At 42.3% G+C, this 26,510-nt stretch overlaps 1 protein-coding gene and 1 pseudogene across 2 annotated transcripts; one reads left to right on the top strand and one right to left on the bottom strand.

The window, feature by feature from the left end:
* Positions 1-1,721: 1,721 nt before the first annotated feature.
* On the bottom strand, positions 1,722-6,332 carry LOC308076873 (dehydrogenase/reductase SDR family member 7B-like; annotated as a pseudogene). Its single transcript has 3 exons — positions 6,285-6,332; positions 5,968-6,155; positions 1,722-2,689 (listed from the first exon to the last, which is right to left on the bottom strand). The product of its transcript is annotated as a dehydrogenase/reductase SDR family member 7B-like (transcript).
* Positions 6,333-8,622: 2,290 nt separating this feature from the next.
* txndc5 (thioredoxin domain containing 5) lies at positions 8,623-26,484 on the top strand. Its single transcript, XM_080417198.1, has 10 exons — positions 8,623-8,930; positions 12,390-12,542; positions 16,670-16,778; positions 17,262-17,358; positions 18,841-18,956; positions 20,075-20,161; positions 20,899-21,057; positions 22,111-22,193; positions 22,358-22,487; positions 23,850-26,484. Exons 1-10 carry the CDS (start codon positions 8,719-8,721, stop codon positions 23,970-23,972), a joined length of 1,269 nt encoding a protein of 422 aa, XP_080273324.1. The 5' UTR covers positions 8,623-8,718; the 3' UTR covers positions 23,973-26,484.
* The last annotated feature ends 26 nt before the right edge of the window (positions 26,485-26,510 follow it).

Below are 26,510 nucleotides of genomic sequence, written 5' to 3'. Positions count from 1 at the left end.
CTACACCATTTTCACGTGACTCCTCTGAAACCTGAAACCTGCAAGTTCATGTCATGGTTCATGTACCTCTCTCTCTCTCTCTCTCTCTCTCTCTCTCTCTCTCTCTCTCTCTCTCTCTCTCTCTCTCTCTCTCTCACACTCACACTCACACTCACACTCACACTCACACACACACACACACACATGCTTTCTGCCTAGCTCTTGACATTAAACTTGCACTTTGTGTCTTGCTTTCTTTCTCACTCTGTTTCTCACATACACACACCTTCACACAACCAGAGAGCTTGACACTATGTCAGGGCAGATCAGGACAGTATAGAGTTGCACTGTCAATCCACGGAGAACATTTTCAGTAATTACAATCTGCTTTATGAATGGACACACTGAGGGACTGGATACATGATTTATACTATGCGTTACCATTACGCAAGACTGCAGCCCCAAGGGAGGCACAATTTATCCACTATAATAAAATGGATGAATGATAATAGCCTTGAATGCTCTCATTCTCAAGCGTCATTCCCAGCAGCGATGAAAAGTCAGCTTTGACTCATATCTGACCATCAGTTTGTTAAACCAACAGCCCATCTTTCAGCATGACCAGAAATGATGGGACACCTGAGCCATGAAGTCACACATTATTTTTGCAGCTTACGCAAAATGCCAATGTTGTGTTCTCTCAGCTTTGAGAGCATTTTCGTGTTTCTGTTTCTTCTTTTTTCGTGGACTTAGATTTATGCTGCAAATCGCTCCAAGGGGGCTCAATTTGTTCCAGAGAGACGGGCCCTCTAGGTGTGAAGGAAAATTGTACCGACTGCCAAAGAGGCGCAGTCAACCGGAACTTGACGAGGACCATTTATAAGCAACCAATTTGGCTTTTCTCTAACCCACGAGAGGTTGTAAGAACCGTCTGCTGAATTATGTACCAATGACATAGTTCTCACTAAGCCTCCTAGCTTGACTTCACTCACTGTGGTTTTCTTTTAACACTTGAAAGGATCGTTCATTTGAATATACTACTATAAGTTTGTTCAAATTCACATTGAGCAATGTAAATTCTGCAAAGACAAAAACATATCCCAGCCTATACTATTATGATATCAAAGAGGCTGCTGTAATGGCGATGGCGAAGATGCAGCAGGCAATCTCTGCAATGCCAAGCAGAAACATAAAGTTCTTCCCAAATTTAAAGGAAGCTCTTTCCTGTGACTTTAGCATGTTTTCAGATAAGAGAATGTATCATGTGAAATTGGGCCTCTTCTCACTTCCTTCACAGGTGTTACCAATGATACTAATGAAGGCTCTGTTCCATTCTGGTCAAACAGAGTCAGGGTGCTGGTACATGTTGGCTCACTGGAAACACTCTGCTACACCAGTGGGTCTCAAAGTGTGGTCCAGGGACCCTCATGGTTCCCTGAGGGGGTTCCAAATGGCCCCTTGCGGGTGTGTAACTCTGAGAGTGTACAAATGGAACCAAATGGACCTGTAAGGGTCTATTTGGTTCCATTTGTATACACTCAGAGTTATGGGGGTCCTTGAAATTAAAAGGTTTGAGAACCACTGTGCTACACAAAATGGAACAGAGCCTTCATTAGAATCATTGGTAACACCTGTGAAGGAAGTAAGGAAGAGGCCCAATTTCTTTCCAATATGGCTGCTGTGCATAAAGCCTATTAACAGCTTCACACATGCCGCTTCAACCGCTTGCGTATCTCTGTGTCTCATTCAGCTTTAGGTTCTTCTTCCTTGCGAGCGAGTGAGGACATGAGTCTGAAGAAGAGAGCGGGCCACAGCGTGCGGAGGTAGACGGCGAGGGTGGGCAGCGCCGCGGCCAGCAGGACGTCTTCGCTCCTCTGGCGGTCGGCCTTCAGAACTGCCCGGGCCACGTCCCCGGGGTCTCGGCCCGCCGCCGTGGTCTTGTCTAAAACTCCATACTTGGAGCCGTCCCCCGTGACGGCATTGAGCGAAAGGTTGGTTCGGATGTAACCGGGGCTGATGACGGTCACCGGGACCCCGTAGCGCTCTACCTCTGCTCTCAAGCAGTCAAAGTAGGCCTGGGTGGCATGCTTGGAGGGCGGCATAAGCTGATCTGTAAGGAATAGCTATTTTCCCCTGAACACTGCTGATGACCACGATATGGCCACTGCGACGGCGAACCATGGAGGCCAGGATGGCGTGTGTAAGAGCAACGGGCCCAAAGTGATTCGTATCCATGACGTTCCGTTGCACCGACAGATGCGTCTCGAGGATGCTGCCGCGATAACTGATGCCGGCATTATTGACGAGGACGTCCACCTGGCCGTAACACCTCAACACCTCCTCTGCTGCGCTCTGCACTGCGTCAGTGTCAGCCAGGTCAAAGGTCACCACGCGGGGGGTGTGCGTCTGCTGTCGCCGAATGTCTGACAGGCTTTCTGCAAGTTCCTGGACCACTGCCTGTAGCCGGGTGGCAGTGAGTACCAGTCGAGCTCCTGCGGCGTGGAAGACCCGCGCGCACTCTTTCCCAAGGCCAGAGCTGGCTCCTGTGATGACCACTACAGCATCCTGGATGGCAGCTCCCGCTCGGAGACGGACAAGCATACGATAAAGCAGCAAAACGCCCACGCTGCCTACGACCAAAGGCAACGTGCCGCCTGCTGCCATCACACGCTCCCTGAACCGTGGCCCTGCCCCCGCTACGCCACCCAACCTATCCAGAACAGAATAAGGTTAATAATACTAGCGACAGAAATATGATATTAGCTAAGAAGCCAACACTAAATAGCCTGTAACAGTCACCACAAGCCCTCTTGAGTTGTTGTTGTGGTGGTGGTACACCGAGGTCCAAGTCCAGTCTAGCATTTCTAATTTTGGAGACATTGACAATGCCTCTCAGCCAATAACCATACAAGGAACTGTGACATCACTGTGATTTGTGATTTCACCACCTACATAAAAGGGAGACAGACAGTGCAAGAATTTCAGTCTGTGTGAGTTAAGTGTTGCTTTCAGATCATATAACAAATATTCTAGATTCTCTTACGGCTGTTCACATTCACTGTACACAGTCACTCAACTTGCAAAAACATGCAGATTTTTGTGAAGACCCTCACCGGCAAGACCATCACCCTGGAGGTTGAACCAAGCGATAACATAGAGAACGTCAAGGCCAAAATACAAGATAAAGAAGGCATTCCCCCCGACCAGCAAAGGCTCATCTTTGCTGGAAAGCAACTCGAAGACGGTCGCACCCTTTCTGATTACAACATCCAGAAAGAGTCAACCCTCCACCTCGTGTTGCGTCTGAGGGGAGGGATGCAGATCTTCGTCAAGACGCTCACTGGCAAGACCATCACCCTGGAGGTTGAACCAAGTGATAACATTGAGAATGTCAAGGCCAAAATACAGGATAAAGAAGGCATTCCCCCCGACCAGCAAAGGCTCATCTTTGCTGGAAAGCAACTCGAAGACGGTCGCACCCTTTCTGATTACAACATCCAGAAAGAGTCAACCCTCCACCTCGTGCTGCGTCTGAGGGGAGGGATGCAGATCTTCGTCAAGACCCTCACCGGCAAGACCATCACCCTGGAGGTTGAGCCAAGTGATAACATAGAGAACGTCAAGGCCAAAATACAGGATAAAGAAGGCATTCCCCCCGACCAGCAAAGGCTCATCTTTGCTGGAAAGCAACTCGAAGACGGTCGCACCCTTTCTGATTACAACATCCAGAAAGAATCCACACTCCATCTTGTGCTGCGTCTGAGGGGAGGGATGCAGATCTTCGTCAAGACGCTCACTGGCAAGACCATCACCCTGGAGGTTGAACCAAGTGATAACATTGAGAATGTCAAGGCCAAAATACAGGATAAAGAAGGCATTCCCCCGACCAGCAAAGGCTCATCTTTGCTGGAAAGCAACTCGAAGACGGTCGCACCCTTTCTGATTACAACATCCAGAAAGAGTCAACCCTCCACCTCGTGCTGCGTCTGAGGGGAGGGATGCAGATCTTCGTCAAGACGCTCACTGGCAAGACCATCACCCTGGAGGTTGAACCAAGTGATAACATTGAGAATGTCAAGGCCAAAATACAGGATAAAGAAGGCATTCCCCCCGACCAGCAAAGGCTCATCTTTGCTGGAAAGCAACTCGAAGACGGTCGCACCCTTTCTGATTACAACATCCAGAAAGAGTCAACCCTCCACCTCGTGCTGCGTCTGAGGGGAGGGATGCAGATCTTCGTCAAGACCCTCACCGGCAAGACCATCACCCTGGAGGTTGAGCCAAGTGATAACATAGAGAACGTCAAGGCCAAAATACAGGATAAAGAAGGCATTCCCCCCGACCAGCAAAGGCTCATCTTTGCTGGAAAGCAACTCGAAGACGGTCGCACCCTTTCTGATTACAACATCCAGAAAGAGTCAACCCTCCACCTCGTGCTGCGTCTGAGGGGAGGGATGCAGATCTTCGTCAAGACCCTCACCGGCAAGACCATCACCCTGGAGGTTGAGCCAAGTGATAACATTGAGAACGTCAAGGCCAAAATACAGGATAAAGAAGGCATTCCCCCCGACCAGCAAAGGCTCATCTTTGCTGGAAAGCAACTCGAAGACGGTCGCACCCTTTCTGACTATAACATCCAGAAAGAATCAACCCTCCACCTCGTACTGCGTTTGAGGGGAGGGCAGTAAATGATTCCATCATCTGTGCGTGTGGTGTGCGTGTGCCCAAAATCTCTTCTGCCCGGTTCTCTTCAGTGGCTGGAGCAATTGATCTGCATTTGCACACAGCCATTGACCATTACCATGTGCACGGAACACCCACGGAACATCCATTTTTCGCTTTCCCCAAAAGTCAGCTGTTTATTAGCGGTTTTGTGTTCGCTGGCTCCCGGGTTTCCAAATCATGTGCGTGAAACAAGCGCCGGTGTTGCCACATCGGTGAAACAAGCGGACCATGACGCATATCCCCCAACGGGTATGGTCTAGTTTTAAATAAATTGCCTAATATATATCAACCAAAAAATTGTATAACATAAACTGAATACAAATAAAACAGCTGGCCATCTGGGCAGGAGATTTTAGATCCATGTGAATCCGAGGATGTAAATTGTATTCTAAAACATAAAACAAAATAAAAATACATAAAAAGGGGTGGGTGGGGTGGTTCACTGAGTAAGAGCGCATGCCATGATATATGCAGTCAAGTACCTCAATACTATAGCTATAGGGACTATAGCTCTTACTCAGTGACCCACTGTGTCCAACGATAAAAATAATAAAAACATTTGTCTCTCAAAGTCCAACCCTACGTCCTCGTCGTGAGAGGTGGAAGCAGGTAATGCTGACCAACAGGGCTCTGGTACAACTAGGCTAATCACATGTGGATGATCTCACTCTTGCACAAAAAGCAATCCCTAAAGTGTGGGAGTGAGTGAGTGGGCAGTAGGTCATATCTGTCTGTCTATCTGTGTCCCTTTCATGCCCATATATGGAGATCTCTGTATCTAGACAGAAGGAAAGACTTCAGTCTGTCTGTGTATCCTTTATGCCCAAATATGGAGATCCTGATGTCATCAATACTGACATCATAGTACTGACTTCAAACTAGCCGTGCGTATCACAGAGGACCCGAGGGCGTGGTGCGCAGTAGTTCCAAACATTACAACATACAAGGTAAATGCATACATCAAATGCAGAGAGACAGTGAAGCGCCTCAGAAAACTAGGATCACAAGTAAAACAAGAACATCAGTCTAAACAATGTACTATCAACATAATAACCTAGCATCAGTCTAAAGTAAACAATATACCCTCATCAAAATAACTTGGAACTATAGGATACGAGGTAAACAATGAACCTAGCATCTAAATAACATGCTATCTAAATAAAAAATGGAACCTTTGCATCTGTATGGTCATCACTACTGTATACTATAGTTCCAAATATTGAATCCTGATAATGGGTGTTGAAGCACGCGTCATACATAAACCATATGATCACGTCCAGGTAGGTCGCGGCCAGATTAAAGAGTGTCATATCTCTTTCAACGGGTCTGGGAATCCTCACCTCACTCTGTATTTCAGAGACAGTTTTAGCAAACTGAATCTCAGAGGTCTCTGGTAGATGAGAGTAAACACTCTGAGAGATGCTCTTCTTTCCTTCCTCCTTGTATTTGACCTGAAAAACACACAGAATCACGTTAATCTCAATAATCTCAAATCTATATACCAGGATTAACAAATGTTCATAATTTATACGTGTTCAAAAATATTTTGACACGCAAATATTTCAAATTTTAGTCCTAACTGTGTAACATTCATTGTCTTTTTGGCGACACCCGTGGTAGCTGTCCATGGTCTGGTAGAACTGCAATTCCCAGAATTCAGTTCAAAACAAAACTGAGGAAGTAGCGCTCCAAAACGCCAATGTACGTGGTGCTAGGGCTCATGGTTTGTGCCAGGCCTGATTTATTCTTAGTTGTGCGCCAGTGTTGTGCAGATCTACAAGCTCACAAAGTGTCGCAGCTTGTAGTTTGGCTACCACGCACCTATGACTCATTCTTTGGGATCACGATTTGCTTGTCAAAACCCAGGACAAAGTGTCAAACTAACCAAGCATGTACCTATAGGTGTGTGCCTTTGGGGCAGCCCTTATACAAATCTGATTGTCTTACACATCCATCATTACATAGAATTCCATAATTCTAATAAAACAACACACGCACAATACAGATGATATTGTATTAACATACTCTACCATACAGATTGGACAAAATTACATTTTATTCATAAAAACAGTTACATAAGAACTGGTTGGAATAACGTGTTCCTACCACGTGCTACGTCCTACCGGGGGAACTTCCCCCTGTCAGGTGATAAGAAGCGGCCTGCTCACTCCTCATGCATTGAAGGAAGCATGAGCTCAGTTCGGGGCTTTCCCCAGGCTGGCAGAGGGAGAGTAGCGCCCAGGATTACAAGCTTAGGCATTTGGCACTGGGTGAAAAATGGGTTACAAAATCGTGGGATAAAAAGTATTTAGAAAAAAATAAAGATAATAATAATAAATAAATAAAAGGGTTACATCAAAAGTTACATTTAATACTTCACCTCAACACTTCACTCTTTAAAAAAATGCACACCCACATCCTGTATGGTGTACGTGTGAGTTGTTGTGGGGGTGTGGTAGGTGGGTCATAAAATGTATGTATCATGTGAATGTGTGGGTGGGTGAGGTTTAGAACGGTTTTATGTGCGTGGGAGGATTGAGTTTGCTTTGTATGAAATGTACAGTACTATAAAAATGTAATTTACTTGACTTGACTATACTGCTGTGATGTCTGTGCATGATATAAGGCTAGTGAAAATAAATGATATAGAAAGTACAGAAAATAATTCTTGATTTATACATCTGTGTTCATACAGTATGCAGTTACATTTAATACTCTGTATGAGTACGGTTTGAACTGACTTATATTTTATTTTCTGCGCCTTCAGTTCAGTAGCCTGCTGAAGGAACTTAAACTTCATGATCTAGTTAGGCCACTCTCAGCAAATTTGTATTTATCATAGAATGTATGGTATCAGACTCTCAATGACCTCAATTGTTTTCAATCAATAATTTGTTGGCGTTTTTCTTTTTTTTCTTTATTATTGTTTTTTATTTTGTATTATAGGCCTAACTATATTTCACGCACCTTATATGGATTTGTATATTGACTTGACTGTGCCTTCCTGTTATTTTTGTTTCAATAATTTGTCCCTGTTCTAACTCTTCCGGTAACTGCAATGTCAAGAGCCTGGACAAAAAAGAATTTCGCCCAATTTCTTACACCTGTAAATAATGAGAGATGCAACAATAAAGTTGATTCTGATTCTGCTGTCCATACTGTACATACTTAAGTACAATTTTGAGATATTTTTTTACTTTACTGGAGTACTATCAATTTTCAATAATTTTACTTTTTAATTAGTAAAAAAAATACTTGTTAATTATTTTAAGGCAAATATTGTACTTTTACTCCGCTACAATTATTTGAAAACTTTAGTTACAAGTTACTTTGTAGATTTTGATTACTCTTAAAAAACACTTCAGACTTAAAGTCTGGCAATTTGAAATTAGCCGATCTATAAGCTCACACAACATATTGCTTTGCGAAAAAAAATGTTTTTGAGCTTGTATATCGGCTATTTTCAAAGTATTTTTATACATTTTAAATCTTATAGGACCTTCTGCACTAACTTTTGGTACTTTAGGTATATTTTGATGCCAATTCTTTTGTAATTTTGTAAATTTTGAATGCCAAACTTGTACTTGTAACAGAATATTTCTAAAATAGGGTATTGATACTTTTACTATAAGTGCAAATTGTGAGTACTTCTTCCATCACTGGGTTTAGCCATACCAAAACATAATGGTCAGCACCCAGAACGACTTCTTCATACAGAGTGACACTTGTTTGAGCCTGTCTTGGTGGTGCTCAGTCAGAATGCCATTTACAGTTTTGCGCTGCTGCTAGGCTGCCACAGATCTGTATCTCATCCGGATCGTCTCCCCGTACGGTTAACAAGCAATCCGGATTCTTAACAATCTACATTCCTTCAAACGCAGCATTTAAGGGGCGTGTGCGTAGTCGTGCAACTTTCTTTTCGGGGGGAGAGCAGTGATTGCCATTCAACAGGGAGCCGGTATCTCTCTCTCTCTCACACACACACACACACACACACACAGGGAGATAATCATCATGGCCTCCTCATCGGCACAGAGTTGCACGTCTTCCACGTTGTGTTTTATGTATTTGTCGTTACTCGTTGTGATGATCGGCGGCGTGTTTGGCGAAGATGCCGATGCTGCCGAGGAGGAGGAGGACCTGCACGCCAAGCACAGCTACACGGTGGACATGTTCAACGAGGCTGTGCCCACGGCGCCGCACTTTGTCATGTTCTATGCTCCCTGGTAAGAAGACGTGGACAAAAAAGAACAGATCTACAAGCGTAGATCTGTTCTCTTTTTTTTGTGCGTGCGCCCTAGCTCGAGCTTTGTTTTTTACCTAGCCCTGAAACATGACTGTCATCATATCATGGGGCAGTCATGGATGAACTTGAACCTGGTGTTTGCACTTTCTCCCTTTCTGGTCCATACATCTACTTAAAACGTTCAGATTTCAAATATAAAGTGCTTACCTCATGGCCACAAATGTTACAATTATGTACAGTTCCTCAGAAGTACCCGTATCTTCCGTATTGTTCAATAAAAAGCATTATAATCCGATCGGTGGCCATCTTAGTATTTTCACCATGCTTTAAAATTCGTGACCCTATCGGTTGGGAGGTGTATTGCATCCTGATACATTATAACTCTATGAGAAATGGCCACCGATCGGATTAAAATGCTTTTTAATGAACAATATGGAATATATGGGTACTTCTGAGGGCCCGTAAAGTATTGTAACATCCGTGGCCATGGGGCAAGCACTTTATATTTGAAATCTGAACGTTTATGTAGATGTACGGGCCAAAAAGGGAGACGGGTCAAACATCAGGTTGAAGTTCATCCATGACGGTCTTTTGACAGATGACCGTCTTGGATCCATGGTTATAGTTTTTTACCCAGTCATCATACATATAATGTGTATTTTATTTGCACCACCAATACGTGTAAATAACTGTCCCATCATGACTTGAGATGGAGAAGTGATCAATAAAGGTTTGTTTAAAAAAAGAAAGGAGAAAAAAAAGTTAGCATAGCTCATTAGCTACCCGGTTAAGCTAGCTAACTTGGGTTAGCACTGTGAAAAGGGCTGTAAAACTATACAACGCCCTTGTGTTGATTTATATATAATGTATATAAATACTTTTTCAACCCTGGTGGCAGTCAATATTCCAGTGACTGAGTGACAGTTCATTATTAAATGTTGGTATTTATTTGTGTGCTTCTCTATCCAGGGTAAAGTGGGTGGTGCTGTTGGCCGCTTACGTGGCAAGCACTGATTCACACGCTCTGTCTCTGTCTGCGTGCTTCTATGGCGTTTACTCATTATAGCATTATTTACACTTTGTTTTACTCAGTGGTGGAAAAAGTACTCAAATGTTTTACTTAAGTAAAAGTATCAATACTGTAATGTAGAAGTACTCTGTTACAAGTATAAGTCCCGAATTCAAAATTTACTTGAGTAAAAGCACAAAAGTATTGGCATCAAAATGTATTTAATGTACCAAAAGTAAAAGTACTAAATGTTTGAAAATAGCAGATCTACAAGCTCACAACGCGTCGCGATGCGACGCGTTGTGAGCTTATAGATCGGCTATTTTCAAATAGCCTAGGTATAAAATAGGGCTAAAGTGGTTAAAGGGGTAGTTCACCCCCCAAATAACTTTTTTTCTATTAATTACTCACCCCATGGAGCCTTGAATTCATGGATATTTTTTTGTTTTTGTCGCATTCCTTCCTTTATTATTTGATTATAATAAATTTAGCCCCATTGATTCCGGTAGGAGACACAAATGCATTTGTGTCTCCTACCGGAATCAATGGGGACACATTTATTATAATCAAATTATTGGCTTAGGAATGTGACAAAAACAAAAAAATATCTATGAATTCAAGGCTCCAGATGGTCAGTAATCAATAGAAAAAAAGTTATTTTGGGGGTGAACTACCCCTTTAATGTATGTTTTATAATGTAATAATCTATACCTGCAAAGTAACTAGTAACTAAGGTTTTCAAATAATTGTAGTGGAGTAAAAGTACAATATTTGCCTCTGAGATGTAGTGGAGTAGAAGTAGAAGTATTGGAAATTGGAAATACTCAAGTAAAGTACAAATACCTCAAAATTGTACTTAAGTACAGTACTTAAGTAAATGTACTTAGTTACTTTCCACCACTGGTTTTACTGTACAGCAAGGGTTTCCAAACTCTTCGGGCCGCGACCCCCCAAAATATTATTTGAACTGGGGACCCCCCACCCTAAATATTGTGAAAATAGCAGATTTACAAGCTCCAAACTTCTCACACTTCAAGGCACTGTGAGCTTGTAGATCTGCTAATTTCACAATGTTTTCCGTCTTTCTTACGTAATATTTGGCAATTTGGTATTAAAAAGGGTCTTAAAAGTCATAAAATTGTCACTTTAGAAATGTGCAGATACCCTGTATACACTTATACACTTAACACTGTATGTTGGTTTGTTTACTGTTGAGTGAGAAAACAATGTTGCACATTAAGCTAATCATCTGGGGAGTGGGGACCCCACAAAATAATTTGGGGGGTCCCAACATACTGCTGTCACAGTATGTTGTGTATTGTAAAGATGCAAACACTGTCTGCCCCTGCCTATGGCATTTGACATGAGTTATGTCATGACATAATACTTACACTTGATTGTTCGGATCAGTTGTTGCTATATTACAACTGTGAGATGACCTGGACCTCTGGCGTAGTGGTCCAGGCACCTATTGACAGTGCGTCGCTGGTTCGAGTCCCGATCCTGATGACCTCTGCTCCGTGTCACACCCCATCTCTCCCATTTCCTGTCATCCTATACTGTCCCATCTATAATGAAGGCATAACAAGCCCCAAATAAATCTTTAAAAAAAAAAAGAAGTAAGATGCAAGCTCCATCTGCCTCTATGGCAATTACACATGGTGTGTACTGGCACGTTATATTATATCTTACAACTGTAAACATGCAAGCGCTGCGACCTTTACAGTTTATATTGTGTCATATTAACACTGTAAAGATGCAAACACTGGCTGCCTCTGTGACATTTCATAGAATATCATATTTACACATTATCTTACAACTGTGTCTCTGACATTTACACTTATCATATTACAGGAACGGGAACTATCACCTGATCCCATTTCAGCAGGGAAGTGACCCACTTCCCTGCCCATCTCTCCCAAGCCATGGTGTTCTTTTAGCCTAGTCGGTTATGATAGCACAGAAGTAGTATGATCCTGTATCATTTATTTACAGATAATTAGGATCGGTCTGTCTAATAAGCGATAATAAAGGGATGGAGATATTGTCTAAAGAAGTAGGTCAGATGTTGATAGATATGCAGATAACAATCACTACACACATTGCATAACTGCCTTTGATTAATAGAATACCCAGTTTGAATGCCCCAACAAAGAGGTAAAGTGGGCAAGCCATGTGGGCTTACAGGTGACACCATTGGATCTGCAGTACTGTTACTCCAGGCCCAATTGAACCTAACATTCATATACATTTATCCAGTTTTTTTTTTTCTCAGTTGTCACTAAAAAGTTAGCTTTTTTTAATAAGGTCCCATCTTTCCCTAAATTGCTCAGGATAAGAAATTGCACATATCAGTGAAAAATCTGACTCACCTTGGAGTGATAGAATTCTCAGTACAAAGCTTCTCTGTTCCTCTTTTCCTATGTCCAGGTGTGGTCACTGTCAGAGGCTCCAGCCTGCATGGAACGAACTGGGAGACAAATACAACGGCATGGACAAGCCCCCAGTATACGTGGTGAAGGTGGACTGTGTTCAGGACACCAAGTTCTGCTCCAACGTCCATGGAGTCAGGGGCTACCCCACGTAAGTGTACTTTAACATGCTTCCTCTGGGTGGAATTGTTACCCTGTCCGGACACAATTTACACAAGCAATCAATCGACCTTCATTTGTTTACCGGGGCCAATGTGGTTGCAGCAACTTCACATTACCGTAATCCTGGCGTCCCTATTTTGGGAAAAGTTTCAAAAGTTTGACATTATGTGTTGTGAGCTTGTAGATTGGCTATTTTTGCTATTTGTTGTACAATGAAGTATATAGGGCTTAACCTGTTAAGAAAGACATACAAACAAACAATACAGAAACGACATAGGCATGCCAAAACCAAACGCCCACATAAATTAATATAGTGCTCCATACTGTAAGTAGCATTTGGGCACCGAAGAATTTGAAGAGCACTGGGTAACCATAAAATGATTGAATTTTGTCGGTTCCTAGACTGTTCATTTTTGCAAACAAAGGCTACATCTTCAAGGACATAAGCAGCTATCTGCCAGGACCTGTCACTGACCATGTCACGCATCAAGTCACGCATCAACAAAACATCTGTTTGTTTATTGGAGCAACTAGCTCCCCTTTAGCATGCGTGATATTTAGTCTTGCATGGCCAGACGATCAGAGAACTATGACTACCGACCGACTAATGCGTCTGGTGTCATCTAAATTCAGTATAGGGAGTTAAACTGGGTGGAAACAATTCAGAAATGTAAGAATAACACAAAGCATTGCAGAACCAATAAAAATACTTTAGTGATCCTTCATATTGGCACAGTATCATGATTGGTTTTCAAAGCAGAGGGCCTAGGTTTGTTTGCACTTATTTTCTCTACTGTTCTAGCCAGCCGGTACATTGAATATAGCTTTTTGTGTGTGTAGTCTTTCATTACTAATTGACCAGTTAACAGGTGCATTTAGTTGCATCTTGAACCAGTGCTTTTACTGAGTCCTCTTAAACCTGGAATGACACTTGCTGCAGACTCAGCAGGCAGTAGTCAATCATTGACTACTAAGACATTTTTATAAACCGATTAACTAGGGATGCGCTTGTGGTACACTTGGTAGTATTCACGGCTATCCGTTGTTACCCATGGCATGATGTAATGTTTATTCAAATTCTGAAACTACGATTTCAGAACAAAGCCTTTATTTTAAAAGCCAAGCCAAGCCCTCCTCTTGCTTATAGGTATTGTGGCATCAGCAACATAGGATACTTCATGCACTAATGCAGTACCCGTTTTCAGTGCTTAATATGTACTATGATGTCAGTACCAACTGTCAAGAGTACCAACTAGTGCAGTACGTGATTCGTGGATGACGTCGTCCACCTTTGCATTGCCTTAGCAATGGCATGTAATTGTGGCGCACAGCGTTTCCAGAGAACCGCTGATCTGACCAACTCCGCTCTGCACTGCACTCCCTTGGGGCTTTGGCAATACAGACGCTGATATGCAGGTGTTTGGTTGGACGGTTCTCGATATGTGAAGAACGTACATACACAGTCACTTAATCGTTGTGGAATTTATAGATGCATTGGATAATTCTTATAACGGAGGGATTTATTTTCTTGTACATGGTTAATTGTGTTGCCTCCCCCATTCCAACTTGAAACATCTCTAAAGCAGAGGTCTTCAACAGGGGGTCCGCGACCCCTAGGGGGTCCGCGGAGGTACTGCAGGGGGTCCGCGAAATTGTTGTTTGATTAAACAATATTTTTTTTTTCAAAAATGTCAATTTGGGAAACAAAAAACGTGATCGCACTTCCGGTTGACTTCGGGTGGTGTTACACTGAAAATGGTCCCCGTAAAAAAATGAAAAAAATAAAAAATTTCGAAAAAAAAGGAAAAAACACCCGGACCGTAGGACTACGGTTTCGGCGCTTAACAGTTGGATTTAACGGACCGTAGGACTACGTTCTTGGCGGTGGATGTGTTAAACATAACATGACATATTTAAATTTTACATTTACAACCAGCACATCTACATAAACCCACGCCCCCCCCCACCGCGCACTGGTCTAAGTACCCGTAACCTCCGTATTGTTCAATAAAAAGCTTTTTAATCCCATCGCTGGCCGATCGCTAAACCGAAATCGGTTGGGAGGTGTATTGCACCATGATATATTATTACAAAAAATGTAAAAAATTGGAAATGGCCGGTTATCGGATTAAAAAGCTTTTTATTGAACAATACGGAAGATAACTTGCGCTTTAACTTGTAACATCCGTGGCCGGGGGGTCAACACTTTAAATCTGAAATCTTAACGTTTATGTAGATGTACTGGTTGTAAATGTAAAAAAAGAAAGAAAAAAGGAACCAGTAGCGTCATGACGCTTGTGACAGACGAGAGTCATGTGAGCCATGGCTACTACTGGGACAACCTGTATAGGAGCAGGCAACCATTGTTTCATATAAAACACAATGTTATACATAAATATACGATATATGTGGTGGCCCCCCTAACCTACGAGATAGGGGGTCCCTGCTCCATCACCCCATCAGTTTGGGGGTCCCTGGCCTGAAAAGGTTGAAGACCCCTGCTCTAAAAGAATCCCATTGTTTAAACTGCAACGGGTTGGCAAGTTAGTTTGGCCGGGGGAATATTTTCTTCTATTAGATGGCAGGCCAGCCCAGAACATAATCAATGACTAATTTAATAATTGGAATTTGCGACAGACCACCTTTTTATATACGTTAATGACTACTATATTCCAAAAAGATTTGTATGGGCCACATGCTTGAATGTTACACGTGGAGGACATTAAGTTAATTTAAAAACAATAAAAGAACACCTTTTATCTGGAGACAGTCGTACTCCTTTTCAAATAGAGATCAACAAGAGCGCTTTTGTTTTTAATTAAATGAGCGTTCTAATTTGAACACACTCACAGGCGTACTTCCAAGGTGGTAATCATCTGAATCAGTCGCAAGGAGTCGTTTTCTGCCCAACACTTTGTTGAAGGGCCCGCCCTCTCCATGATGCCACGCCAGGCCCCAGCGCAACTACACCACCCACACTGTAATATCTATGGCCCTGGTGCAGGCCACCCGAGCTTGAAGTTGGCTTAACTTGGTGCTGGTCAACTATTATAGCTTTAACCTGCTAGGTAGCAAGAGAAAAATGTCATCCCAAAGGAACCACAATAAGTGTATATAACTGTCCCATGATCACTTGAGATGCAGAAGTATTGGTCAATAAAGATTTGTGTAAAAAAAAAAGGAAAGTTGACATGGAAAACAGGGCATTCAAAGAATTATGGAAAGAGAAGAAGAGAACTCTACTACCTGGTTTTTATCAATGCAAGGCCTTTGTGTCTTATCTGTCGACATCCTACCTATTGATTCCACTATGAGTGGTTCAGCATCTAACTATTGATTCCACTATGATAAGGATAGGATAATTCCTTTTAACAGGTCATTCATGAAAGTCCTTGCGGTCTTGTTTCCAATGAGAACCTGTGAGCAATTAGGGGTTAAGAGTCTTGCTCAGGGACAAATTTCATTTCATCGACACATATGCTCACTAACCACTCAGCTATGGCCGCCCCCATAAAAGGGTTTAGCACCAGTGCTCCCTGCTGCATGATTCATGATTGTCTGTGACTGTCATCCACTCTCAACATGCATAAAAGTATAATAGCTTTCTTCAGGTGGGGATAGACTCTATTGGACATTGTAGCCTATATGCAGTGGTGGAAAGTAACTAAGTACATTTACTCAAGGACTGTACTTAAGTAAAATGTGGACGTATTTGTACTTTACTTGAGTATTTCCAATACTTTGACTTCTACTCCACTACATCTCAGAGGCAAATATTGTACTTTTACTCCACTACAATTATTTGAAAACTTTAGTTGCTGGTTACTTTGCAGATATAAATTATTACATTATAAAACATACATTAACCACTTTAGCCCTATTTTATAACTAGGCTATTTGAAAATAGCCGATCTACAAGCTCACAACGCGTCACGTTGCGGTTCTAGTGTGCCAGTGGGAGCCTGGTGCCTCCCACCGGTCTATAATGATGGAATGACCACTTACAATTCAGCATGATTGTAATGTACAGTATACATCAATGGGCCATTATTGTTTTTAACGCAAGTTCACCATAAAACAATTCTCTTCTTGTGTATGTGTTGTGTTTGTGTCTAGGCTAAAACTTTTTAAGCCAGATCAGGAGGAGGCAGTGAAGTACACGGGGCCCAGAGATCTCCATTCTCTGGAGACGTGGATGCTCAACGCACTCCAGGAGGAACCTGCGGTCAGTCATCGTTTGTGTGCTGAAATGAAACCTATCCAACCCCCACCACATGTATACAATATCGTTGTTGTCGGGCAATAACCTCATAACCAAAGCTGTTCCTTTATTATTTATTTTTTAATAGTGAAAATAGCCAACCTATAAGCTTGTAGATCTGCTATTATATAGTGCGTTAACCTTTTAATACCAAACCTTTTGTTTTAACCCAAAAATATCACTTACCCTACCTTTTTAATAAAAAAAAATAAAACATGCAAAATGGAGATACAATGTTTATGCCCGACAGCAACGATATGTGGTAGGCAGGGGATGGATAGTCGTGTATATTATATGTGTGTGAGTTAGTCACAGAGTACAGCAAAAGCCTATGGCAAATCCCCAAGCCTCTCTCTGTGTGTGCCCGTCTGTCTGTGTGTACACATCCGTCCAATCTGCAGGCTTGTCTCGTCACAGACCATGATGTAACGTTTGTTTGTCCTCCAGGAACCAGAAAGCGACCCAGAGCCTCCCAAAGCCCCAGAACCCAAACAGGGCCTGTACGACTTGACCAGCTCCAACTTCAAGGCCCACATTGCCGAAGGTGAGAAACCTTCAGAATGAAGCTTCACCTATATGAGCAATTTGACTGGGTTGGTCGGTTCTCTTTCTCTCTCTCTCATGAAATACCATAAAACAAATTAGCAAATTATTAAATAAAGGCTATATCGAATGAAAGCTGGAGGTGAAAGCTGGGGTTCCCGTCTTGAAAGGTGTAGTTACAAATGGGGGTTCCCGCCCAAAATGGGTTAAGAAGAGAATAAATATAGTATGTGCTTAGGTCACATTAATCACAGTGCTTGTAGGTAGTGTGTGCTTGGTTCCTTCCAAATGTTCATTTCACATGTGAAGTATGCGTGTATAAATATTTATTTACATGTATCGCTATGTGCAATGTATATACATTTGCATAGTGTGCAAATGTTTTGATATTCAAAGTGGCGTGTGCCAGTGTGCATGGTATGTATCTAAACACGTAGACTTCCTCTGAACACACATACTGTAGACAGGCAGGCTAACGTGCAGGCTTGAGTTGATCCATCTTGCCACTGCGTATACAGTGGAGTTTATCTTGATCTTATGTCAACGCGACGTTTCTGCAAAATCCAGCAGCAGCCCATGTTGTGTCGCACACCAAAAATAGCAGGTCTACAAGCTCACAACGAGCTTGTAGATCTGTTTTCGATGCACGACGGTGACGACACCGGTGCGCAACTAAGTACAAGTATTGTGTGTGGCCCCATGCAAGTCCTGCTTCCCGTAGCCTGCTCTTGCATTAAGCTAAGTCCAAATACTCTCAGACTTGACATAAATGCTAATGAACGGCATAAATGTGAGAGAATTTGAAACTCGGCTTAGTCAATCCCTGAATTCCCTCATATGACATTTTCCAATGATGGAAAAAAATAATGCAGACAGAATTTTCTCAATTTTACCGTAGGATTTTCTCCCCTAACCTCCTGTTTTTCAGACAGCCAGTCCAAAAGTAAAGGTGGTCACGATAATTCTGTCATTGAAATTACACCTCTTGAAGGAGATTGTATGGGTTCGGAAGTAAAGTAAATGGTTTCTTATTTTGAGAGTGGGAAAAAGGTCAAGACATTACAGCCGTTTTAAAACTGTGTTTATAGGCCCTGCCTTCGGATCTTGGCAACAGTGCTGCAATAAGTGTTGTGCAATTATTCACCTATAGCCCGTATGCAACAGCTGTATATTTAATTCAAGGCCATCTATATTGAGTTTGTAGTGTAATTCCGATTTTATGGTCCAGTGGTCCACAAACCTAAAGCATTAGTTCCTTCAACCCTTTATTGTTGTATTGCAGCGTTGTGTGTAATTCTGCTATCCACATAATAATCAACGTACATTGCGATGTGTTTTTTTTGCATACCCTTTTCTGTCTATCCGTAGTGTATATGTATAATTGTGGGCTTTCCTTCGTTCCTATGTATTTAAGTTTCGTAGCCATTTCCCTACTCATTTGTTGTTATTTCTAACCGCCAAATGTTTGTCCCCTTGTCCTCAGGTGCCCATTTTATCAAGTTCTTTGCCCCCTGGTGTGGCCACTGCAAAGCCATGGCCCCGATGTGGGAGCAGCTAGCCTCCACCTTTGAGCACTCTGATGACGTCAAGATTAGCAAGGTGGGCGTATGACAAAACATCAGGGTTCATAGAGGTTTGGGAGATTTCGAAACGGTTCAGATGAATCGCGCATAAACGGTGATCTCAGGAATGTTTTGTCACCATGCATGGGTTTTCATCTCAAGGGTCTTTAGTTTCACCTGTTGGTGACATCTCGGCTACATTAAGCAATCCAGTCAATCCATTGGATCATAAGGACTGAACAGGAGGTTGCTCGGTCTCATCTCGCTCTTTCAAATAATGTGACGTCTTGTAAAAGACGGCACACAATATGTTGACAGACGGCACAATGCCTTGTTGAACCAATCAGAATGAAGTGTTCATAATCGCGTTAGATAATAACAAGCCGACAGATGACAATGCAAGTATTTTCTTTTATCTGTCAATATACAGTAGTATTTTACTTATGTTCTATGTCGTGTAAAGGACTTTGTGTAATTTTTGATTGTGTATTGGGTGGAAACCGTTACTTTTCATGAAATGGAAAAAAATAACCTGTGTTCCAAAATGCGACCCATTTCTACCAAGCAGTTTATTCTCCTTTTATACTGCCAAAATACCATTTGAAATTCTCCCAGTGCTACATATTATTTCACATCCTGTCTGCAATTATCGCACTGCCAGTTTATTCATGTTTGCTGTGTACACTGATGATGGAAGAGCCGGATACCATCTGTTGGCTCGCTCATGTCAAGTCATGAACACCTTCTAAATAAACACGTATGATAAGGGTTGGTAGTGTTTGTTTTAGACTTAATCCATTTAGACCTGGAACCCCAATACGTTATTTCAATCCGGTAACCCATTTTGGTGTAGTTGTTGCTGTATACAGTATATAGCAAGTAGCAACATAATTTTTTTTGTAATTTATTTGAATAAAAAAAAAAGTTTTCTAGAGAACTTAGGTCAGGATTTAGAAGGCGTTTTTAGAATCGGCCTCCGGTCTAAATTGGGTTCATGCAAATGATGCGTTTCTGTATTTCTATTTTAAGGAATAGCATGAAATGTCTCATAGGGGATGCTATTCTAAACTTGATGTAAGCCAGTTTCAATTCATGCGTTTCACTGCGGTCGCCCTGATCTGCTGAGACGTAACCCTCTTGTGTCTGATTGGTTAGGTGGACTGTACACAGCATTACGAGGTGTGTTCTGAGAACGCCGTGCGTGGATATCCCACCCTACTGTACTTCAACGATGGAAAGAAGGTATGATGATCGGTGTTTCTATCTATCAATGTCTTTTACTACAGTCTTGATCTCAATATTGTTGAGATGCATGCTGAGTATGAAAGTTTTTTTTTCCCCCGGCATCAACAGTTCTTGGGCCACTTCATTGATAGATTCTGAGCAGGGTGTTGCGTAACAAATTCCTCCCAACATCGGTAGGCTAGTCCAGGGGTTCTCAACCTGTGGGTCGGGACCCCCAGGGGGTCCCCACATGATTTTGGGGAGGTCCCCAGATGACAGACTCTTAAGACCTTTTTTAATACCTAAAATAAATGACCATTACAGCATCAAAAGTAATCAACAAACTTTACTATAAAAACTGGTCAAACATTGGCCAAATGGACATAATATAAGAAAGAGGTGAAAATAGCAGATCTACAGAGGCGTTGTGAGCTTGTAGATCTGCTATTTTCACAATATTTATCTGTGCAACCGAGGCAAACTAAATCTAATGCCTACAATTCAAAGTGCTTGTCAGGGTGGGGGGTCCCCAGTTCAAATATGATTATTTTGGGTGGGTCGTGGCCTGAAAAGGTTGAAAACCACTGGGCTAGTTCACTGATTTGAATTTTAAAACACTTAAAAACTATTCAGCTTATCCTTTTCTCTTATTGTATATGTTGGCTGCAGTCAGAGGCTATGACTAGTATTTAGTCAACAGCACCTTTTACCATTCCACCGGTAGCAGTGAGTCGTGCATGTGGTTCTCTGTGCAGGTGGACCAGTACCGAGGGAAGAGGGACCTGGACTCCTTCAAGGACTTTGTGGACGGTGCAGTGAAGGCCGCGGTGGAGGCGGAGGCTGTACCTGAGAAAGTAGAAGATAACGAGATCCCCATCGACGAGCCAGTCAAAGAAGAGCCAGCCAAAGAAGAGGTAGAGGGGTGTGGGTGTGTGGGGGTGTGTGTGTGTGTGTGTGTGTACACAATTACTACATTTGTTGGGGCTAAAGGTCCCCACAAGTATAGTAGACCTTGGCCTGGTCCACAGAAGATGAATGTTTGTTTTTATGGTTAAAATAAATGTTTAGAGTTGGACTTACAATTGGCAAAAGATTCAGGTTGAGGTTATAGAGTTAGGATTAGTAATTTAGTGTTTAGGTGTTTGAGTTATGCCTAATTTTACTTAGTTACTCGCCAGTGTCGCATCCTGAAAATAGCAGATCTACAAGCTTGACGTGGGGAAGGGTAGTCTGGAGCTCTCTGCTGGAACTCTTGCTCCCGCGACCTGGCTCCGGATAAGCGGTAGAAAGAAGATGGATGTAAAAATTGACATTCATAAAAATGCCATCCTAACATGTTGACGTCCTCACAAGTATATCTGTGTGCGTTTCCCTCCCATCACACTCCGTCTTGTTTATCTGAGTATAATTCCGCCAGAACTCTGAGCTTAGCACCAACGCCACCAATGCAACAGTAACAATTATGGTTAGACTAACAATTTCCTGTCAGTCAGTGCCAGATGTTCAGCATGTAAGCATGACATCATCTTACATGGCTTGACATATAGCAGAGGAGGTGTGGCAGTGGGGAAGGGTCGTTTGTGAATAATAAATAATGTGGGAACAATAGCACAATTGTATGTTTTTTAAACCATTGGGTTTCAGATTTCTATTACTTTCCTTATACCAGAAGGTGCTGCTTCTGACGCTGAAAACATGCATCTCAAGAGGAATATGCCATGTGGGGTTTAAACAGAGAATGTGTGGGAACAGAAGGGCATCCACACACTCGCCTGCTTCAGTCCTCCTTTAATATTTTAAACATTTCAAGCTTCTGTTTGTCTGAGCCTTTTAGCTGATGCTCTTAACCAGAGCGGCTGTCGGAGTGTCCTTAAGCAAGGCACTGAAATCTTAATTGTCAGTTGTGGGAATTAAAACTAAGGACCAGTCGCAGGAATTGACACTGAGCATGTCTCTCCTTCTTGCAGTCCAGCGTGGTGGTGTTGACGGAGAGCAACTTTGATGCGACGGTAGCCAAAGGTCTGACCTTCATCAAATTCTTTGCTCCATGGTAAGTGTGTAGTTTCTGTAACCATTAATAATAGACGTAAAAGAATGCAAGGGACGCAACAGACTTGTTTGTATATTGTAATTTTTTTTAGACATGGTTCTTCTGACTTATTTTTTGTTGTTTTTGAAGACCATACAACTGATGCCATTCTTGTGTGGTTCTAGGTGTGGGCACTGTAAGAACCTGGCTCCAACCTGGGAGGACCTGTCCAAGAAGGAGTTTCCCGGCCTCACTGATGTTACGATCGCCACATGTGACTGTACAGTGGAGCGCACGCTCTGCAACAGGTTCTCTGTAAGTGAATGCAGTAGATCTCTGTCTTTTAATTTTCTCTCTTTCCAACTCTCACTCTTCCTGTCTGTCTCATATCCATTTCCGTGCCTGTAGTAATGGAAATCTAAGCTCTAAATGTACAAGGTAGGCATTTAGCAGACACTCTTATCCAGTGTGACTTAAAAGTGCGAGATCAGAGTAAATAGCATGAATCGTAGTCAACAAAGACTCGGTAAATGGTCACGTAAGTACAGGCAAAGATTTTTTTTTTAATGCTTCAAAGTAACAGGTAAACATCAAACCTAGCATCTGTCTAAACAAGCAATAATAAAAAAGCGGTATGTGTCGATTATGTGTACACAAAACACGTAACCAACATACTGTATGTCTGCATAGTATAACTAGCATCTATCAAAACAATAGGCAACAAGAAGGGATGCAACAAAATAGGAGTGCTAGAGGGTGAGGTAGAGTCTGAAGAGGTCAGTGACTGTGGCAGAAAAATTGGGAGTGAGTCTGCAGTCCTGACTGAGAGAGAGAGAGAGGTCATTCCACGCTTTGGGAGCCACGAGGGAGAAGAGTCTAGAAAGTGAGTGTGGGCCAGGGTATTTTAATAAACGGAGGGAAAGACGTCCTGTGTTAACTAAGTGTGCAGGAACGGGTGTGGGGATGGATCATGTCCCGAAGGTCCCATGTCCTCGTCTAGGCCATCACCTGTGTTTTGTACTGAGTGAGGACCAGGCTTGCTGCGGCATTCTGGGTCAGTTGAAGGGGTTTGAGATAGTTGGGATAGTTGAGCCAATTTAACTACTTTCTCTATCTCTCTTCTCAATGTCTGCCGTTTCATCATTTATTTAATAGAAATATAAAATCTAAACTTCTTTCTCACTTGGTCTCATTCTCTTTCATGCTCGCTTCTGTCTTTCGCTCAGTCTCTTGCAGCCCCTCTCATTCCTTTTTGTCAGTGTCTGTAATTTTGTCATTTTGTCCAGACGGCTTCATACAGGAAGTAATAAAATTGAGTTACTGGTTTTTATCACAGAGCCATAAAGCAATGCAACTACCTCATACTGTAATTGTAAGAGGTTGGGTTCACTGTTATTCAGAGTATGAAGTGTGTCAGAATACTCCATTTTATGGTTTGAACCCAAGTTTTACATAAACATTTGAGGCATTCAGCTGGTGCTGGTATTTCACTGGAGAAACTAAAGCCTTGTATTTCATTCTAGCTGGCATTAAAATGTCTTAAAATTAACTTGCAGGAACAACTCACTGTTATAGTTTTATTTTGTGAGGATCTACTGTGCTATGTGGGTTTTTATGTTGATGAGCATGTAGCTGTGGTTCAAACTGAAAGTTGCCGTTTGTTCATTCCCCCTCCAGGTACGAGGTTACCCCACTTTAATCATGTTCAAGGCAGGAGAGCAGGGAGAGGAACATAACGGTAGGAGAGACCTGGAGAGCCTGCACGCCTTCGTGATGAAACAGGCAAGAGATGAGCTGTAGAACATCACCTCAACACGCGTCACCTTTCACCTCCTCGCCCCATCCACACTGCATATCTGACCCTCCTTCAAGGGGCCAGCCGTCTCTCCCCTCCCTCTCTGCGTTCAGGTGGTTTCTCTATAGCAGTGGTTCTCAAATGTTTTTTATTTCAAGGACCCCCATAACTCTTTATTGAGACCCCCCCCCCACTGCTCTATAGAAAGAGCCGTGTCAGTCGATGACAAATTGCTGTGATCTCTTCTTTCTCCAGTGTTAATGTCATGTGAGTAAGGATGATATGTTTCTGTTGTGTGCTTGAGCTGTGAATGTTTTGTTGCCGTTGCCCAAATGCCTCTTTTACAACGGAGAATGGCGATATCGGGGCCTCTGCGACCGAAGTAATTTGTTTGACAACCACTTTGTAAGCACTGCTAAATTGGTCGGGACCTTAACTCCTAGAGCAAACGGAGATAGAACTTGTTCATAAGGGCGGGCAGAAATCAATGACATTTTGTCTTAAATGTACAGTAATGTCTGCCTTGAACTGTAAGAAAAACGTATATTACTCTTACCTGACCGAATTTTTGTAGCCATTTAAAAACGTTTTAAATGAACATTTTTCCTTTTTATAATTAAATCATAAGCCATTAACGGAACAACGTTTCCGCACTTAGGACCGGAAATGTTTGACACGTTGTCCTAGAATGTTGGCGAGTGTTAAGTTGAAGGTACTTTTTAATCTATGCCATTGATGGCCTAATGAACTTAACTCTCAGGGAAACACTCCAGACTAGTAGGGGAGTAGAGATGGAGGAACAACTGTCATCATGGGAGTCGAACAAAAAACAAAATCTCCTCATTTTATGCTACCCCAGTTTCCTGCTCTTAAATGATGTCACTGATCCATCCTTCCCTACTCCTCCTAGCACAAGGAGTCTCGGGCCGTCACCAACCAAGTGAGCCCATGTCTCCTATTCACTGACCATACATACAGCTACTGTACCACTATGTCTATTATGCTTAATATAGAGGACCCTCCCGATGCACCGTGTACTGTACATCTAGCTTTAATGCTTTCATCAAAACGGCACTTTGTTTTCCGCGAGGCTACATAATATGCACCACACAGTCTGAATGTGAAGTTTTCCCATTTCATTGTAAAGGTCACATTGTACTTGGTTTGCGCACTGGTGTCTCACGTGCGTCGTGAGCTTGTAGATCTACGCTTTTGTTGGGGTGTGTGTGTGTGTGTGTGTGTGTGTGACACTGGTGGCGTGCAACTAAGGATAAATGACCCTTACATCGTAATGAGGGCTAGCGCCAGCCAGTTTCATATCACTTCACCTGCTTGTGAATGTCAGGTCTGGTCTTACCTTTATGGTTGAACCAGGTGCATAAAAAATGGCAGCCTTCTGGATGCATGTAATTTACTTCTGTGAGCCACAATGGAACAAGATTACCCAACAGCTGGCCAATGTTTACATTCTGATTTTTCTACTGTGAGACAACTACATGCCAGGAGATGCCTATATATTTAAGCATCTAAAGACGGACTTATACAGTACTTTAGTTGCACACGTGGTGTTGCGCATCAGAAATGGCAGATCTACAAGCTCACAATGTATCGCAACGCGGCACGCAACTAAGTATAGACTTCATTTGTTGGGGCGAATGTTTAAGCCCAGCTTCGGCCTATGCAAATAACATTTCATATGAACCCCTTTGATATCAAATCGCTTCCCTTTTGATACTGCACCACACAGTAAAGCAACAGAAATTGAGGACAAAAACAGAATGAATAAGAGTAAAGGTATGCTTTAGGATGGAAAATGGTACACACATTTGTACCAGCTGATTACATTATACCACCTCATTGACCTCAAGTGACTTTTAGAAGAACCTTGACGGAATTGTTAGTTACTGTACATGCCAAAGTGGTTGGTTAAGAAGACAAACTCACCAGCTGTAGTCAAAATTTGCCATTTGTCCATGAAAATGAATTCGAGGTATCTGATGGGCAAGATGTTTGCGAAATGGAAATCACCTTCTAGTCCACTGAATATCATCAGCATCAACCCAGAATTACAACTGCTTTTTTTTGCAGGTTTGTGTCTTTATGGGTGACCGAATGGAATCAAAGCTGGAGAAGAGTCGTATCTGTAACAGACCTGGGTCAAACTGTATTTGCAGCTACTTTTTTACTTTGTGAACACATTTGAAAGGTAATATGTAAACTAAAACCGAAAAGTACCTACCCAAGAACTTTTTGTGAGTTTGGACAATTTGACTCGGGTCTGATCTGTAAAGTAGGGTAGAATTCGATGCATAAACAAGGTGCACAAAGTGAGTCAGACACAGCATATTTTTGTTAGTTTTTATGGATAGCACATGGTTTAGGCAACTCCAGTGACAGAAAGCAGTATTTTTTTTCTTGTGAGTCATGGGTCCTACACTACCCATGGATTTTGTACAAAAGAGATAATGGCAAATTGTAAAATGAGATTTTGTAATAAAATTTCTTTTTTTCCAAAAATAGGTTTGCATTTCATTTTGTTCTCT

This window comes from Gymnoscopelus braueri (genome assembly GCF_963280865.1).
Source record: "Gymnoscopelus braueri genome assembly, chromosome: 21".
In the NCBI taxonomy this organism is placed as follows: domain Eukaryota; kingdom Metazoa; phylum Chordata; class Actinopteri; order Myctophiformes; family Myctophidae; genus Gymnoscopelus; species Gymnoscopelus braueri.
Note: the sequence above shows the minus strand (reverse complement) of the source record. Positions and strands in the feature narration are given on the sequence as shown.

Excerpts from the sequence above, each read along its gene's own strand:
- txndc5 (XM_080417198.1), top strand. The coding sequence starts at position 8,719 with ATGGCCTCCTCATCGGCACAGAGTTGCACGTCTTCCACGTTGTGTTTT. Across the intron at positions 12,543-16,669 it reads GGAGTCAGGGGCTACCCCAC|GCTAAAACTTTTTAAGCCAG; the intron begins GTAAGTGTACTT and ends GTTTGTGTCTAG. Across the intron at positions 22,194-22,357 it reads ATCAAATTCTTTGCTCCATG|GTGTGGGCACTGTAAGAACC; the intron begins GTAAGTGTGTAG and ends GTGTGGTTCTAG.